This window comes from Salmo salar, chromosome ssa09 (genome assembly GCF_905237065.1).
Source record: "Salmo salar chromosome ssa09, Ssal_v3.1, whole genome shotgun sequence".
NCBI lineage: Eukaryota > Metazoa > Chordata > Actinopteri > Salmoniformes > Salmonidae > Salmo > Salmo salar.
The window spans coordinates 133,951,668-133,967,964 of record NC_059450.1 but is presented as its reverse complement, the minus strand read 5'-3'; the positions used below and the strand labels follow the sequence as shown (position 1 = coordinate 133,967,964).

Below are 16,297 nucleotides of genomic sequence, written 5' to 3'. Positions count from 1 at the left end.
GTGTCTTTTATACAGGTAACGAGCTGAGATTAGGAGCACACTCTTAAAGGGAGCGCTCCTAATCTCAGCTTGTTACCTGTATAAAAGACACCTGTCAACAGAAGCAATCAATCAGGTTCCAAACTCTCCACCATGGCAGAGACCAAAGAGCTCTCCAAGGATGTCAGGGACAAGATTGTAGACCTACACAAGGCTGGAATGGGCTACAAGACCATCGCCAAGCAGCTTGGTGAGAAGGTGACAACAGTTGGTGCGATTATTCGCAAATGGAAGAAACACAAAAGAACTGTCAATCTCCCTCGGCCTGGGGCTCCATGCAAGATCTCACCTCGTGGAGTTGCAATGATCATGAGAACGGTGAGGAATCAGTCAAGAACTACACGGGATGATCTTGTCAATGATCTCAAGGCAGCTGGGACCATAGTCACCAAGAAAACATTTGGTAACACACTACGCCGTGAAGGACTGAAATCCTGCAGCGCCCACAAGGTCCCCCTGCTCAAGAATACATATACATGTCCGTCTGAAGTTTGCCAATGAACATCTGAATGACTCAGAGGACAACTGGTGAAAGTGTTGTGGTCAGATGAGACCAAAATGGAGCTCTTTGACATCAACTCAACTCGCCGTGTTTGGAGGAGGAGGAATGCTGCCTATGACACCAAGAACACCATCTCCACCGTTAAACATGGAGGTGGAAACATTATGCTTTGGGGGGGTTTTTCTGCTAAGGGGACAGGACAACTTCACCGCATCAAAGGGACGATGGACGGGGCCATGTACCGTCAAATCTTGGGTGAGAACCTCCTTCCCTCAGCCAGGGCATTGAAAATGGGTCGTGGATGGGTATTCCAGCATGACAAGGACCCAAAACACACGGCCAAGGCAACAAAGGAGTGGCTCAAGAAGAAGCACATTAAGGTCCTGGAGTGGCCTAGCCAGTCTCCAGACCTTAATCCCATAGAAAATCTGTGGAGGGAGCTGAAGGTTCGAGTTGCCAAACGTCAGCCTCGAAACCTTGATGACTTGGAGAAGATCTACAAAGAGGAGTGGGACAAAATCCCTAATGAGATGTGTGCAAACCTGGTGGCCAACTACAAGAAACGTCTGACCTCTGTGATTGCCAACAAGGGTTTTGCCACCAAGTACTAAGTCATGTTTTGCAGAGGGGTCAAATACTTATTTCCCTCATTAAAATGCAAATCATTTTATATCATTTTTGACATGCGTTTTTTCAGGATTTTTTTGTTGTTATTCTGTCTCTCACTGTTCAAATAAACCTACTATTAAAATTATAGACTGATCATTTCTTTGTAAGTGGGCGAACGTACAAAATCAGCAGGGGTTCAAATACTTTTTTCCCACGCTATATATATATATATATATATATATATATATATATATATATCTCCTTCTTTAATAGGCATTGGAAAACCCCCCTGGTCTTTGTGGTTGAATTTGTGTTTAAAATTCACTCTCGACTGAGGGACCTTACAGATAATTGTATGTGTGAGGTAGAGAGATGAGTCATTCAAAAATGTTAAATACTATTATTGCACACAGAGTCCATGTAACTTATTATGTTCAGTGCATTGGGAAAGTATTCAGACCCCTTGACTTTTTCCACATTTTGTTACATTACAGTCTTCTTCTAAAATGTATCAAATAGTTTTTTCCCCTTGTCAATCTACACACAATACCCCATTATGGCAAAGCAAAAACAGTTTTTTAGACATTTCTGCAAATGTATAAAAAAACTATATATCACATTTACATAAGTATTCCGACCCTTTACTCAGTACTTTGTTGAAGCACCTTTGACAGCAATTACAGCCTCAGGTCTTCTTGGGTGTGACACTACAAACTTGGCACAACTGTATTTGGAGAGTTTCTCCCATTCTTCTCTGTAGATCCTCTCAAGTTCTGTCTGGTTGGATGGGGGGGCGTCACTGCACAGCTATTTTCAGGGCTCTCCAGCGATGTTCGATCGGGTTTAAGTCCGGGCTCTGGCTGGGCCACTCAAGAACATTCAGAGACTTGTCTTGTATGCTCAGGGTTGTTGTCCTGTTGGAAGGTGAACCTTCGCCCCATTCTGAGGTCCTGAGTGCTCTGGAGCAGGTTTTCATCAAGGATCTACCTGTACTTTACTCCGTTCATCCTTCTCTTGATCCTGACTAGTCTCCCAGGTATCATTTCATATTTTTAAATGTAAGGTTGTCTAACTATACAAATACTTTTTGAGATCAACTGACACTAACCAAAGAGTTTATCAAATTGAACAACTCCTGTTTAATTTACGTATTGTAATGAATGACTGTAACCTGTACTGAACTTTTGAACATGTCTGTGGTTTACCCCCTCCAAGTGTAATGGCTACAGAGCACAGAGATGCTTTAGTTAATGTTAAATCCCCACAGCAGGATGCTGCTAAACTCCATGCTTTGCTGTAGGGATGGTGCCAGGTTTCTTCCAGATGTGACGCTTGGCATTCAGGCCAAATAGTTCAATCTTGGTTTTATCAGACAAGAGAATCTTGTTTCTCATGGTCTGAGAGTCTTTAGGGGCCTTTTGGCAAACTCCAACTGGGCTGTCATGTGCCTTTTACTGAGGAGTGACTTCCGTCTGGCCACTCTACCATAAAGGCTTGATTGGTGGAGTGCTGCAGAGATGGTTGTCCTTCTGGAAGGTTCTCCCATCTCCACAGAGGAACTCTGGAGCTCTTTCAGAGTGACCATTGTGTTCTTGGTCACCTCCCTGACCAAGGCCTTTCTCCCCCAATTGCTCAGTTTTGCCAGGCGGCCAGCTCTAGGAAGAGCCTTGGTGATTTCAAACTTCTTCCATTTAAGAATGATGGAGACCACTGAGTTCTTGGGGACCTTCAATGCTGCAGAATTGTTTTGGTACCTTTCCCCAGATCTGTGCATCAACACAATGTTGTCTCGGAGCTCTATGGACAATCCTTCGACCTCATGGCTTGGTTTTTGCTGTGACATGGACTGTCAACTGTTGGACCTGATATAGACAGTTGTTTGCCTTTCAAAATGATGTCCAATCAATTGAAGTGACCACAGGTGGACTCCAATCAGGTTGTACAAACATCTCAAGGATGATCAATGGAAACAGGATGCACCTGAGCTCAATTTCGAGTCACATTGCAAAGTGTCTGAATACTGATATAAATAAGTATACAGTTCTTTTAAATAAATAAATACTTGCACACATTTCTAAAAACCTCTTTTCACTTTGTCATTATGGGGTATTGTGTGTAGATTGATGAGGATTTTTTTGTTATTTAATCCATTTAGAATAAGGCTGTAACGTAACATAATGTGGAAAAAGTCATGGGGTCTGAATACTTTCCGGATGTACTGTAACTTGTTAAGCACATTTTTTTTCTCCTGAACTTATTTAGGCTTGCCATAACAAAGGGGTTAACTAAAGACATTTCAGCTTTACATTTTATATTAATTAGGAAAAATGTGGAAAAACATAATTCCACTTTGACATTGCGGGGTATTGTGTGTAGGCCAGTGACACAATTCAGGCTGTAACACAACAAAATGTTGAAAAGGTCAAGGGGTGTGAATACTTTCTGAAGGCACTGTACACTGTATTTCAACAACAATTCAATATTCCTAATCTATCTTTAACAAAACACAGGATTTCTGCGACACTATTCAACTTTAACCTCCCTGGGCAAGGTGGGACGCGTGGCGCGAAATACAAATACCTCATAAATGCTATAACTTCAATTTCTCAAACATATGACTATTTTACACCATTTTAAAGACAAGGGTCTCGTTAATCTAACCACATTGTCCGATTTCAAAAAGGCTTTACAGCGAAAGCAAAACATTAGATTACGTCAGGAGAGTACCCTGCCAAAAATAATCACACAGCCATTTTCAAAGCAAGCATATATGTCACAAAAACCAAAACCACAGCTAAATGCAGCACTAACCTTTGATGATCTTCATCAGATGACACTCCTAGGACATTATGTTATACAATACATGCATGTTTTGTTCAATCAAGTTCATATTTATATCAAAAACCAGCTTTTTACATTAGCATGTGATGTTCAGAACTAGCATACCCACCGCAAACTTCCAGTGAATTTACTAAATTACTCACGATTAACATTCACAAAATACATAACAATTATTTTAAGAATTATAGATACAGAACTCCTTTATGCAATCGCGGCGAAAGCACATTTTGCAATATTCTGAGTATATAGCCCGGCCATCACGGCTAGCTAATTTGACACCCACCAAGTTTGGCCCTCACCAAACTCAGATTTACTATAAGAAAAATTGGATTACCTTTGCTGTTCTTCGTCAGAATGCACTCCCAGGACTTCTACTTCAACAACAAATGTTGTTTTGGTTCCAAATAATCCATAGTTATATTCAAATAGCTCCGTTTTGTTCGTGCGTTCAGGTCAGTATCCGAAGGGTGACGCGCGAGCGCATTTCGTGACAAAAAATTTCAAAATATTCCATTACCGTACTTCGAAGCATGTCAAACGCTGTTTAAAATCCATTTTTATGCGATTTTTCTCGTAAAATAGCGATAATATTCCAACCGGGCGACGTTGTATTCATTCAAAGAGAGAAAGAAAAACATGGAGAATTCACATGAACGCACGTCTCCAGTGTCACTGTTCTCAGCCTGACCACTCACAAAATGTCCTGCTGTTTTTCGCCCAGAGACTGGAGAGACATCATTCCACTTTCTGGCGCCTTCTGAGAGCCAATGGAAGCCTTAGAAAATGAAACGTTACAGCAGAGATGCTGTATTTTCGATAGAGATGCCACAGAAGGAGAACAAATTGTCAGACAGGGCACTTCCTGTATGGAATCTTCTCAGGTTATGGCCTGCCATATGAGTTCTGTTATACTCACAGACACCATTCAAACAGTTTTAGAAACTTTAGAGTGTTTTCTATCCAAATCTACTAATTATATGCATATTCTAGTTTCTGGGCAAGAGTAGTAACCAGTTTAAATCGGGTACGTTTTTTATCCGGCCATGCAAATACTGCCCCCTAGCACCAACAGGTTAATGTCCTGACTCCATTTGATAAAAGAAGAAACCTTTAGACAATGGATAACCCTTAGAGTTATTTTAATCCCAAAGCTCTGAGGACTGTCTGTTTGAACCAGAGATATATAAATGTTTTGTCTGTTTCAGTCCAATCCTGGGGGAAATAACAGCTTTAGCAGGGTAAACTATTTTCTCCCGCTGCCCGTCGTCCAAGGGATTTGATGGGAACCCTGAAACGTGCCTTTCTGAATTCTCATAGTTTTATATGCTCCCTATCACATGTGGAGGACATGTCTAGCTGACAAGACATTAGATCCTGATTCAGGATGATATCATAGGGAATAAGCTGTCCCTATTTCATCAGATAAGCATGGGATGTGCTTAATTCAGATGGCTTAACAGATGACCACAGATATCATTAGTGTTCGCTAAGTTCACTGGTGAAGTAAGTACAGAAACTTGGAAAATGGAAGTGAAAATGAGTGGTCTTCAAACTGAAGCCAAATATGTTGATATGTGTTGATACTGGAATGATGACTGATCTATCAGTAGAATGCAGATCTATTACATGATTACTTGATTTAACCTTTATTTATACAAGGAAGTCCCATTGAGAAAAAAGTCTCTTTTGCAAGGTAGCCCTGCTTTACAAAGGTGCAGCAAGAAATACAACTTCCATAATGAGGAATTAGTGACACAATTATAACAAGCAAAGGTGAGAGCATGAAAAATACAAAAATACACTTACAGGTCATGATTGGTGAAGTGACAGTGTAGAGATCAACAGTGGGAGTTGAAAAGACATAAGACCTCTCATAAGAGGTGACGTTGTATCAATTCAACCTTTTTCTGTGGTGCAATGATGTATGGTGGAATGTAAAGAGAAACCCTGCTATAAAATGCTGTCTTACATTATTCAACACTAGCAATTACTGAAATCCAATTCACCTCCAGCTCTTGATTGAGAAGAAAAAGCGACTTGGTACAGTATACAGGCAAACAATGTTATTGTGCTTTACGATTCAGGCCTGCTGTCTTTGTTCACTTAATTAAAGAAAGCAATGGAAAACACACACACACACACACACACGGACACAACAACACACATGGACACAACAACACAAAAGACTGAAATGCCTTTGTTGTCTGACCTTGACAATTCAAAAATGCTTCCCCAGCATCCTGGATCCCCACTCAATACATAGGCAAAGCTCTTAGGCTGCAGAGGAGATGCTATTGACTCTGTCCCCCACTCGACATACCTGGACAATAGAGGAAGGCCTTTCAGAAACCAAGGACACCAACAGAGCGAGAGATATGTATTCATATTAACTGGTACACCCTATTCATTCTGTACTCTGCATTTCTGAAGAACATCGTTGTCGAAGCCAAGGCTCTTTGCATGATAACCGTCTCTACGGAGAGATGGAATGGAATTGCTCATTCACATAACCACAATATTAATATATCTACCTAAAACATTTCCAGTTAATCGGTAATATGAGTTTGGACAGAGTGGTTGATTGAATCCCAGTTGTCATACACTGAGACCATATGTTCCCTGGCTGTATGAAGTCCTACTCCCCACATAGACTGTCCCTCTCATAGAAACAGCTGGAGGTGAGAGATGACATGGTTAGATCATGTATAAAAGACATATCATGTACAAATTACATAGTTCACAGAGTTTATAGTTCACATATTTTATAACAGTTCATAAAAATGTGCGAGGTATCCCCAAATGGAGAACTATGCAGATACATTTCTATTCAAATGAGCCACAGCATAATCCAACTCCCTCACCTTTGAGATCAAAGTCATCATGTACTATAATTAGCTATGGACTAGCTTTCATTGTGAGGCCTGATGACCCATTTTATTATGCTCTCATAATTAGCACTACTGCACTCAATTATACCCAGAATAAATTCACCTTGTTCTGTTAAATATCACCAATATTTATGGAAAGTCCAAATGTATATCTGAATAAACCCATTATTACACACATCAAGATCAAATACAAAACAATAAAAGCCACAAATAATGGTTGTTTAAAAACAAAAAGAGTAATAAACGTACATATTGAACATAGGGGGTTGTTGGCACCTTAATTGGGGAGGACGGGCTCATGGTAATGGCTGAAGCAGTATCAGTGGTATGGTATCAAATATATCGAACACATGGTTTCCATGTGTTTGATGGCATTCCATTAGCTCTGTTCCAGTCATTATTATGAGCTGTCCTCCCCTCAGCAGCCTCCATTGATATTAAAGTTCACTTTACCTGTCACTAGGACATGTCTATGTATCTATACATACATACAAAAACACAAAAGGCAAGCGATCAATAAGGCCCCAACCTATTGATTTTGGGGAGACGCAGAGGTGTAGCTAGCGTTAGTTGTATTTAACTGACCTTCACACACACAGCCACGTAAAGCCCCATGTGGGAATCGCACACAATCACACACACACACACTTCCTCTGATTAAAGAGGAGTGAGAGAAGGCCCCCTGGTTCACTTTGATGAGGCTGTCTTTTCCTTTCCGAGTGATGGTCCTATGGGAATGAGAATAGGAAGTCCACAGACACACCTGTCAAGTTGTTATTACATTATATTAGGAGCGAGGCTTTTGTGATGGTAACATGTGTAGGTAATAATAAAATGTGCATTTTATTGCCTGTGCACTGAGCACATATCGTTCAGGTAATGGAACCTGGGTTCATTGCCTGAGGTCTACAATCGTGTTTTTGTCCTTCCTCTTTTATGAAGAACCTTTTCAGATTCTATGACTGGAAAATACTATTTGTTATATGGCAAAAAATCCATCCAGCTCCATTTTGTCAGAGTACAGTATGTTGAAGTCGGCCAAGGAACCCATGCGTTGAGACAGGGTGAAACAATTCACTGTGGCATGATGTCATAGTCTTTGATAACAGTTGTTACCACCATCCAGCTGCCATAAACATATACTGTAAAAAAACATCCTGCAGTAAAAGTATTCTAAAGACTATTCAGAGTGTCACCCTGACACCAGGCATTACATTCACATAAGAGCATGGACATGACCGTTGAAAGTGGTGCCACGAGTAATAACTTAGATCATTTGTCCTGTATGGTGAAAAGATGACTCCTAAAGTTACCCCAAGGAACATGATCCATCATTGTCATTCGGGCCAGAAATATTTATTTTTCAGCTTGATGAAGAATCCCCAAAAACGACCATGCAAGAACCTCAACTCTTTATTAAAACATTTTGAATGTAGTCATTTCTAGTTTAGATAATGAGATTGTAATAAGATATCAAACTTAGCCCATCAGCCTTGAGTCCTGAAAGTAAAAAGGAAGGCGTTGTGGTTGGAAACACCTGTCTGTCCTTCACAGCACAAAGCTTATCAATATATCTCGTTGAAACCAGGGAGGGCGCAGTTCAATAGCTAATGCTGGGAGATGGATACAGCACACATTAGAGCTTAGGAAAAATCAATACCAGTTAATGCAGGGGTTGAAGCCAGTGACGATGATAGGCCTCTGTGTTTTTGGTCCAGCCCCAAACCTTTTGATGATTTATTTTATAAATGTTTTTATTTCAGGCTGTATGTGTGACATGAGTTTCCATAATCCCACATCACTTGCACTATGCAGTATTTTTGTATTTATTTTTTATTGACAAATTTTGATGAAAAAAGAAACAAAATATACTGCGCTAGGCAATAGCAGGCACTGCAAGAAGCACCTGAGTGATTCGCCGGTGCCTGCTGTGATTGGTCGAGATTTCACAACGCAGTGGACCGCTCATGTCCCTTGACCCCTCCCCCACCCCTACAGTGCCGGTTAGATGTCAAGTCATCATAGAGTTTCTAAACCCAGAGTTGCAACATTGCGAGACTTCTGGGAACGCTTGCAAAACAGACCAAGCAGACCACTCGGGGGTTTGGGGTTTGAGAAGTCAATGATGGAAGTGCTTCCTTAGTTGTTAATTTTCTCAAAATCGAAATGCACAACCTAGATTCGAGCCAATGACTTAAGTAGTTGAAAATTGTATTACTCCAACCTCGTAAAAGTGACAGGTTTTAATTTATGTCAAAAACAACTTCATATCGAAGTGCCTTTGATTTGACAGCCTGCACATGCTCAGTTCTGCTTGAGCCGAACGTTAGACTTCATGACGTGTTTCTGCGCATGATCTTGACATCACCTACAAGTTTGATCTTGGATTTCTATTGGAGAAGCAGTTTCTGTCTATCTTCCTACTGTACTGTCTTTGAAGTCATCACTCAGCAAAACGCCTGTCACGCATTCAGACCCTGCAGTATTTCACAGAGCAAATATGGATATTCAGAACTTCTTCTGAAAGAGAAGCAAAAAAAAGTGAGCAGATTGAACACAAGCAGGCAGCAGTAAATGAGGTGCAGAGGGCAGAACAGCCAGAAAGTCAAAGTGCAGCAGCAGCACGAGTTAGTCTCAAGTTTGTGCATGGTTGATGGTAGCTAACTAGCTAGCTATCTAGTGTCCCTCAGCATAAGGGTTGGCTAATGCTAATAAGCTAGTGTTAGCGCTCAGCATCCATAAGCTATTGGTTGTCCGCCAGAGTTATTTAACTGTATATTTAGTGAATGGGCAAGCTAAGGATGTTGATATAAGTCATGATATTAGGAAAAGTGTATATTTCCAGCTTGGCTGGCTAGCTACCACAGTAGCTACCAGTAGCTGGCTAGCTAGCTGAGACCGAAGAGATGAATGTTTTTCTGACTTAAGCACACATCTTCTGACAGTGACACAGTGCACCCCTGTGGACTGAAGCTGAACTTTAGTACAACTAGATATTTAACCCTGTTTAAAATTGGCAATGTAGAGGTGGTAGAAGTGACGAAATGAAATGAATCATAGAGGTCTTATAACCTATTCCATTCTACAGGTAAACATGATTGGCTTATGTCTGTTATTTCCATATAGGTTATGTAACTTTGTAAAAATAACTGCCCGTTATTAAATCTGTGAATTTCTTCAATTGACCTTTTGTTTTTATTACTCTTTTTATTCACTTAGCTACTTACTTTTTCTATTGTTGTTGCATTGTCAAGAGGTGAACCTGCAAGTAAGCATTTCATAGCACTGTGCACTTCTCTTGAACTTAGAAGGAAAGGGGGAGGGCAGACAGAAAGAGAGTGGAATAGATGGCCAGCTTTGTGGTTAGATTGTAGGTGAACCAAACATGGGTAATACATAGGCCCTTAAAGGGCAACTCCGTCACTTTTAACATTTGGGTTGTTATTATGAAGTATTTAGTGATATAACTTATTTTCTGATCATATTGGAACTCCCTGCTATATGTTGCTCTGGTTGTCTTTGTCTAATACATCTGTAAATATATATCAAATACTTATTTCCCTATTTAAAATGCAAATCATTTTCTAACATTTTTTACATGCGTTTTTCAGGATTTTTTTGTTGTTACTCTGTCTCTGACTGTTCAAATCAACCTACCATTAAAATTATAGACTGATAATTTCTTTGTCAGTGGGCAAACGTACAAAATCAGCTGGGGATCAAATACTTTTTTCCCTCACTGTATATGGGAACATATGAACAGAAATTATGATAACTGAATATATGATTTGATATTAGTCTGAATATTATACCTATACCTGTGTAATGGCCATTGAAAAAAATTACAAACTAAATAAAAAGTTGTTCACTAAAGAAAATCTTAATCAATCCATATTGTAGTGCCCACTAAACACTGGTCTCAACGTCAACAGTGAAGAGGCGTCTCCGGGATGCTGGCCTTCTAAGCGGAGTTGCAAAGAAAAAGACATATCTCAGACTGGCCAATAAAAAGAAAAGATTAAGATGGGCAAAGGAACACAGACACTGGACAGAGGAACTCAGCCTAGAAGGCCAGCATCCCGGAGTCACCTCTTCACTGTTGACGTTGAGCCTGGTGTTTTGCGGGTACTATTTAATGAAGATAACAGTTGAGGACTTGTGAGGCATCTGTTTTTCAAACTAGACACTCTAATGTACTTGTCCTCTTGCTCAGTTGTGCACCGGGACCTCCCACTCCTCTTTCTATTCTGGTTAGAGCCAATTTGCGCTGTTTTGTGAAGGGAGTAGTTCACAGCGTTGTACGAGATCTTCAGTTTCTTGGCCATTTCTCGCATGGAATAGCCATAATATCTCAGAACAAGAATAGACTGATGAGTTTCAGAAGAAAGTTATTTGTTTCTGGTTATTTTGAGCCTGTAATCGAACCCACAAATGCTGATGCTCCAGATACTCAACTGGTCTAAAGAAGGCCAGTTTTATTGCTTCTTTAATCAGAACTACAGTTTTCAGCTGTGCTAACATAATTGCAAAAGGGTTTTCTAATGATCAATCAGCCTTTTAAAATGATAAACCTGGATTAGCTAACACAACGTCCGATTGGAACACAGGAGTGATGGTTGCTGATAATGGGCCTCTGTACGCCTATGTAGATATTCCTTTTAAAATCAGCCGTTTCCAGCTACAATAGTCATTTACAACATTAACAATGTCTACTCTGTATTTCTGATCAATTTGATGTTATTTTAATGGGCAAAAAATTTGCTATTCATTTAAAAACAAGGCCATTTCTAAGTGACCTCAAACTTTTGAATGGTTGTGTATATTTAAACATTTTAACTTTTAATTCATAAACTGCTCAATACTTTGGCACAGAAAGTTAATAGTTATCCATTTTAATATTTCCTGTTGTGAGATGATTGGCTCACACCACTGGTTAGGAGTGTGAGCTGAGTCTGTCTATAGAGAGAACTGGGGATTAGCTACGGCAGATCAATGTGTTCCTTGTCTTTTCACCCCCTGGAATTGCATGGCCATCCCTTCCATAATGAAGGCCTGAGAGCTACAGGGTCAATTATAATCTTCTGGACCATGTTGTTTTCAATGAATACAATTGTGGTACCCTTTCTTTTGGTATGCATTATTGTGCTTTGGATCAGGGTTTCCCAAACTCGGTCTTGGGGCCCCCCCCTGGGTGCACGTTTAGTTTTTTGCCCTAGCACTAAACAGCTGATTCAAATGAAAATGAAAAGCTTGATGAGCAGATTTTTTTCATCAGCTGTGTAGTACTAGGGCAAAAAAACTAAATATAGGATTCTACTGTACGTGTGTATCTTGCATAATGTATTGTGTATTCAGAGGGTCTCCCAGTTGCAGGAACCCAGAGTACTAGTGGAGCACCACTCTGTGGAGCCTAGTAAGTCACAAGCCTAATTTCCTCTTCCTCCAGATGCATCCAAGAAGTCCCAGGAAGTCCCAGCAGAGGACTTTGACATCGACATGGACGCCCCGGAGACTGAGAAGGCGGCCGTCGCCATCCAATCACAGTTCCGGAAGTTTCAGACTAAGAAGAAGACTGACGACAAGTCATAGTGACTGCAGGGTTTCCTTGTAGCTGTGGAGACCTGGCATGGGCGGCTTGGCGTGGTGGCATTTGCATGTATACATATTCATACCATACGAACTCAAGGGGTGGGGTCGGGGGGGGGAAGGAAGGCAGAAGCCTGTCGATCAGTGACATGTCTGTGAAACTGCATACGTAACCTATTATTTGATTGCTGTACCAATAAATGGCAAAGTTCTGAAGATCGGTTTTCTGTCCCGCCATTTTGTCCATCCATGGTGTGTAGCTTGTGTAATGTGTTAGGGAATGTATTGATGTATTTATTCAGCTTTTTACCTCCACCATCCCTTCTGTATTTATCAGGGTTTCTCCATCTAGAATAGAAGATGATTTCATCACATTATAATATAAATGCATTTTTCTTATCTGCATGGCACCCTCATGCTATGATCTACTGTGTAACAATGTACATTGAATTTAAATAAACATTCTGTGTGGACAAGTGCATATGTCAAAATATTACAAAGCGGGTAAATTACCTGCAGGTATGTATAGTAAGCCACTAGACAAATACTCTCACTAAAAAAATATCTTCATGAGTGACCACTCCTATGTTGCCTTCCCTCCCCTCTACAGTGTTACCATCCCAATGACTAATAATCCTAATTGATTAATTCTCCTTATTCGATTCCGTCCTCCTCCTTCTTACTCATGGTTGTTAGAGCTCTCCTTACTTGCAAACAAATTGCTTAATCCGTAACTAACTGGGATTTTTTTCCCTGAACACTGTGATGAATATTTGATTGGCTATTGAATGTTTTAGAAGGGTCATCGCTACGCTGCCTTCCAAATCCCAATAATTTAGCCAGTTGGAAAAAGTGAGTCAGGTCCAGAATTATTGGATCCCTTGATGAAGATGAGCAAAAAAGACTATAAAATAAATAATACAAATACTGAGATACAGTGCCTTGCAAAAGTATTATTCTCCCTTGGTGTTTTTCCTATTTTGTTGCATTACAACCTGTAATTTAAATTTGATTTTTTGGGGGGGATTTCATGTAATGGACATACACAAAATAGTCCAAATTGGTGAAGTGAAATGAAAAAAAACTTGTTTCAATTTTATTTTTTATATAAATAAATACGGAAAATTGGTGCGCACATATGTATTCACCCCCTTTTCTATGAAGCCCCTAAATAAGATCTGGTGCAACCAATTACCTTCAGAACTCACATAATTCATTAAAAAGAAGTCCACCTGTGTGGAATCAAAGTGTCACAAGATCTGTCACATGATCTCACCTGTTCTGAAAGGCCCCAGAGTCTGCAAAACCACCAGGCAAGGGGCACCACCAAACAAGCGGCACTACACACAAGGAGCTCTCCAAACAGGTCAAGGACAAAGTTGTGGTGAATTACAGATCAGGGTTGGGATATAAAAAAAATATCTGAAACTTTGAACATCCCACGGAGCAACATTAAATCCATTATTAAAAACTGGAAAGTATATGGCACCACAACAAACCTGCCGAGAGAGCCGCCCACCAAAACTCACAGACCAGGCAAGGAGGGCATTAATCAGAGAGGCAACAAAGAGACCAAAGATAACGCTGAAGGAGCTGCAAAGCTCCACAGCGGAGATTGGAGTATCTGTCCATAGGACCACTTTAAGCCGTACACTCCACAGAGCTGGGCTTTATGGAAGAGTGGCCAGAAAAAAATAAGCAAACACATTTGGTGCTTGCCAAAAGGCATGTGGGAGACTCCCAAACATATGGAAGAAGGTACTCTGGTCAGATAAGACTAAAATTGAGCATCAAGGAAAATGCTGTCTGGCGCAAACCCAACACCTCTTATCACCCCGAGAATTCCATCCCCACAGTGAAGCATGGTGGTGGCAGCATCATCCTGTGGGGATGTATTTCATCAGCAGGGACAGGGAAACTGGTCAGAATTGAAGGAATGATGGATGGTGCTAAATACAGGGAATTTCTTGAGGGAAACCTTTTTCAGTCTTCCAGAAATTTGGGGCTGGGAGGGAGGTTCACCTTCCAGCAGGACAATGACCCTAAGCATACTGCTAAAGCAACACGAGTGGTTTAAGGGAACCCATCCAAATTGAAGGAGCTGGAGCAGTTTTGCCTTGAAGAATGGGCAAAAATCCCAGTGGCTAGATGTGCCAAGCTTATAGACACATACCCCAAGAGACTTGCAGCTGTAATTGCTGCAAAAGGTGGCTCTACAAAGTTTTAACTTGTTTTTTTTTTTGGGGGGGGGGGGTGAATAGTTATGCATGCTCAAGTTTTCCGTTTTTTTGTCTTATTTGTTGTTTAAAAAATATTTTGCATCTTCAAAGTGGTAGGCATGTTGTAGGCAACAAAATAGGAAAAATGCCAAGGGGGGTGAATACTTTCGCAAGCCACTGTATATTGTATGCTGAAACAAATTGGGAGCTTATATAATTTTGTACTAATGCAAAAGCTCAGAGAAAGACATTTTGTTTAACATAGCAAAACAAATAAAAAAAAATAGGGGTCAAAATTATTGACAACCCTGTTTTCAATGCCTCATCTTGCGAGGTTAATGACACTGAGCCTTTTTCTAAAATGTTTGATGAGATTCGAGAACACATTGGGAGGGATCTTAGACTATTCCTCCATACAGAATGTTTCCAGATCCTTGATATCCTTCGTCTGCGCTTATGGACTGCCCTCTTCAATTCAAACCACAGGACTTCAATTGGGTTCACTTCCGGAGACTGAGATGGCCAATGCAAAATTGGGATTTTGTGGTCAATTAACCATTTCTTTGTGAATTTTGATGTGTCCTTGGGATTATTGTCTTGCTGGAAGATCCACTTGCAGCCAAGTTTCAGCCTCCTGACAGAGGTAAGCAGCTTTTTGGCAAACATTTCCTGGTACTGGGTAGAGTTCATGATGCCGTTGACTTTAACAAAGGCCCCAGGACCAGTGGAAGCAAAATAGCCCCATAACATCAAAGATCCACCACCAAAATAGGTATGGGGTTCTTTTCTGCTTATGCATCCTTATTTCGATGCCAAACCCACCACTGTGGGGCGTGGCCAAAAAGCTCTATTGTCATGTCATACAACAAATGTAAACACCTAGAGTTTTCTAAACTGTATTGAAACTTGGATTGGAACCAGTGCTATGGTCAGATGACATGAGCATACATGTAGAACTCTTTGGCCACGCACACCAGTGATGGGTTTGGAGTTGAAATAAGGATGCATGAGTAGGGTTGTTAGGGTGACCATATTGCCACACCGGCAGTCATTTACATTTTACATTTACGTCATTTAGCAGACGCTCTTATCCAGAGCGACTTACAAATTGGTGCATTTACCTTATGATATCCAGTGGAACAACCACTTTACAATAGTACATCTATATCTTTTTTTTGGGGGGGGGTTAGAAGGATTACTTTATCCTATCCCAGGTATTCCTTAAAGAGGTGGGGTTTCAGGTGTCTCCGGAAGGTGGGGATTGACTCCGCTGTCCTGGCATCATGAGGGAGCTTGTTCCACCATTGGGGTGCCAGAGCAGCGAACAGTTTTGACTGGGCTGAGCGGGAACTCTTCCGCAGAGTTATGGGGGCCAGCAGGCCAGAGGTGGATGAACGCAGTGCCCTTGTTTGGGTGTAGGGACTGATCAGAGCCTGAAGGTACAGAGGTGCCATTCCCCTCACAGCTCCGTAGGCAAGCACCATGGTCTTGTAGCAGATGCGAGCTTCAACTGGAAGCCAGTGGAGTGTGCGGAGGAGTGGGGTGACGTGAGAGAACTTGGGAAGGTTGAACACCAGACGGGCTGCGGCGTTCTGGATGAGTTGTAGGGGTTT

The 16,297-nt window shown here is 40.9% G+C and overlaps 1 protein-coding gene across 1 annotated transcript in view; it reads left to right on the top strand.

Annotated features, from left to right (window-relative positions):
- pcp4b (Purkinje cell protein 4b) overlaps positions 1–12,894 on the top strand; it is a 48,519-nt gene extending 35,625 nt beyond the window's left edge. Inside the window, 1 exon segment of the mRNA NM_001146574.1 lies at positions 12,326–12,894. Within this exon segment, the coding sequence (NP_001140046.1) occupies positions 12,326–12,468 (143 nt within the window). The 3' untranslated portion in view covers positions 12,469–12,894.
- Positions 12,895–16,297: the final 3,403 nt, after the last annotated feature.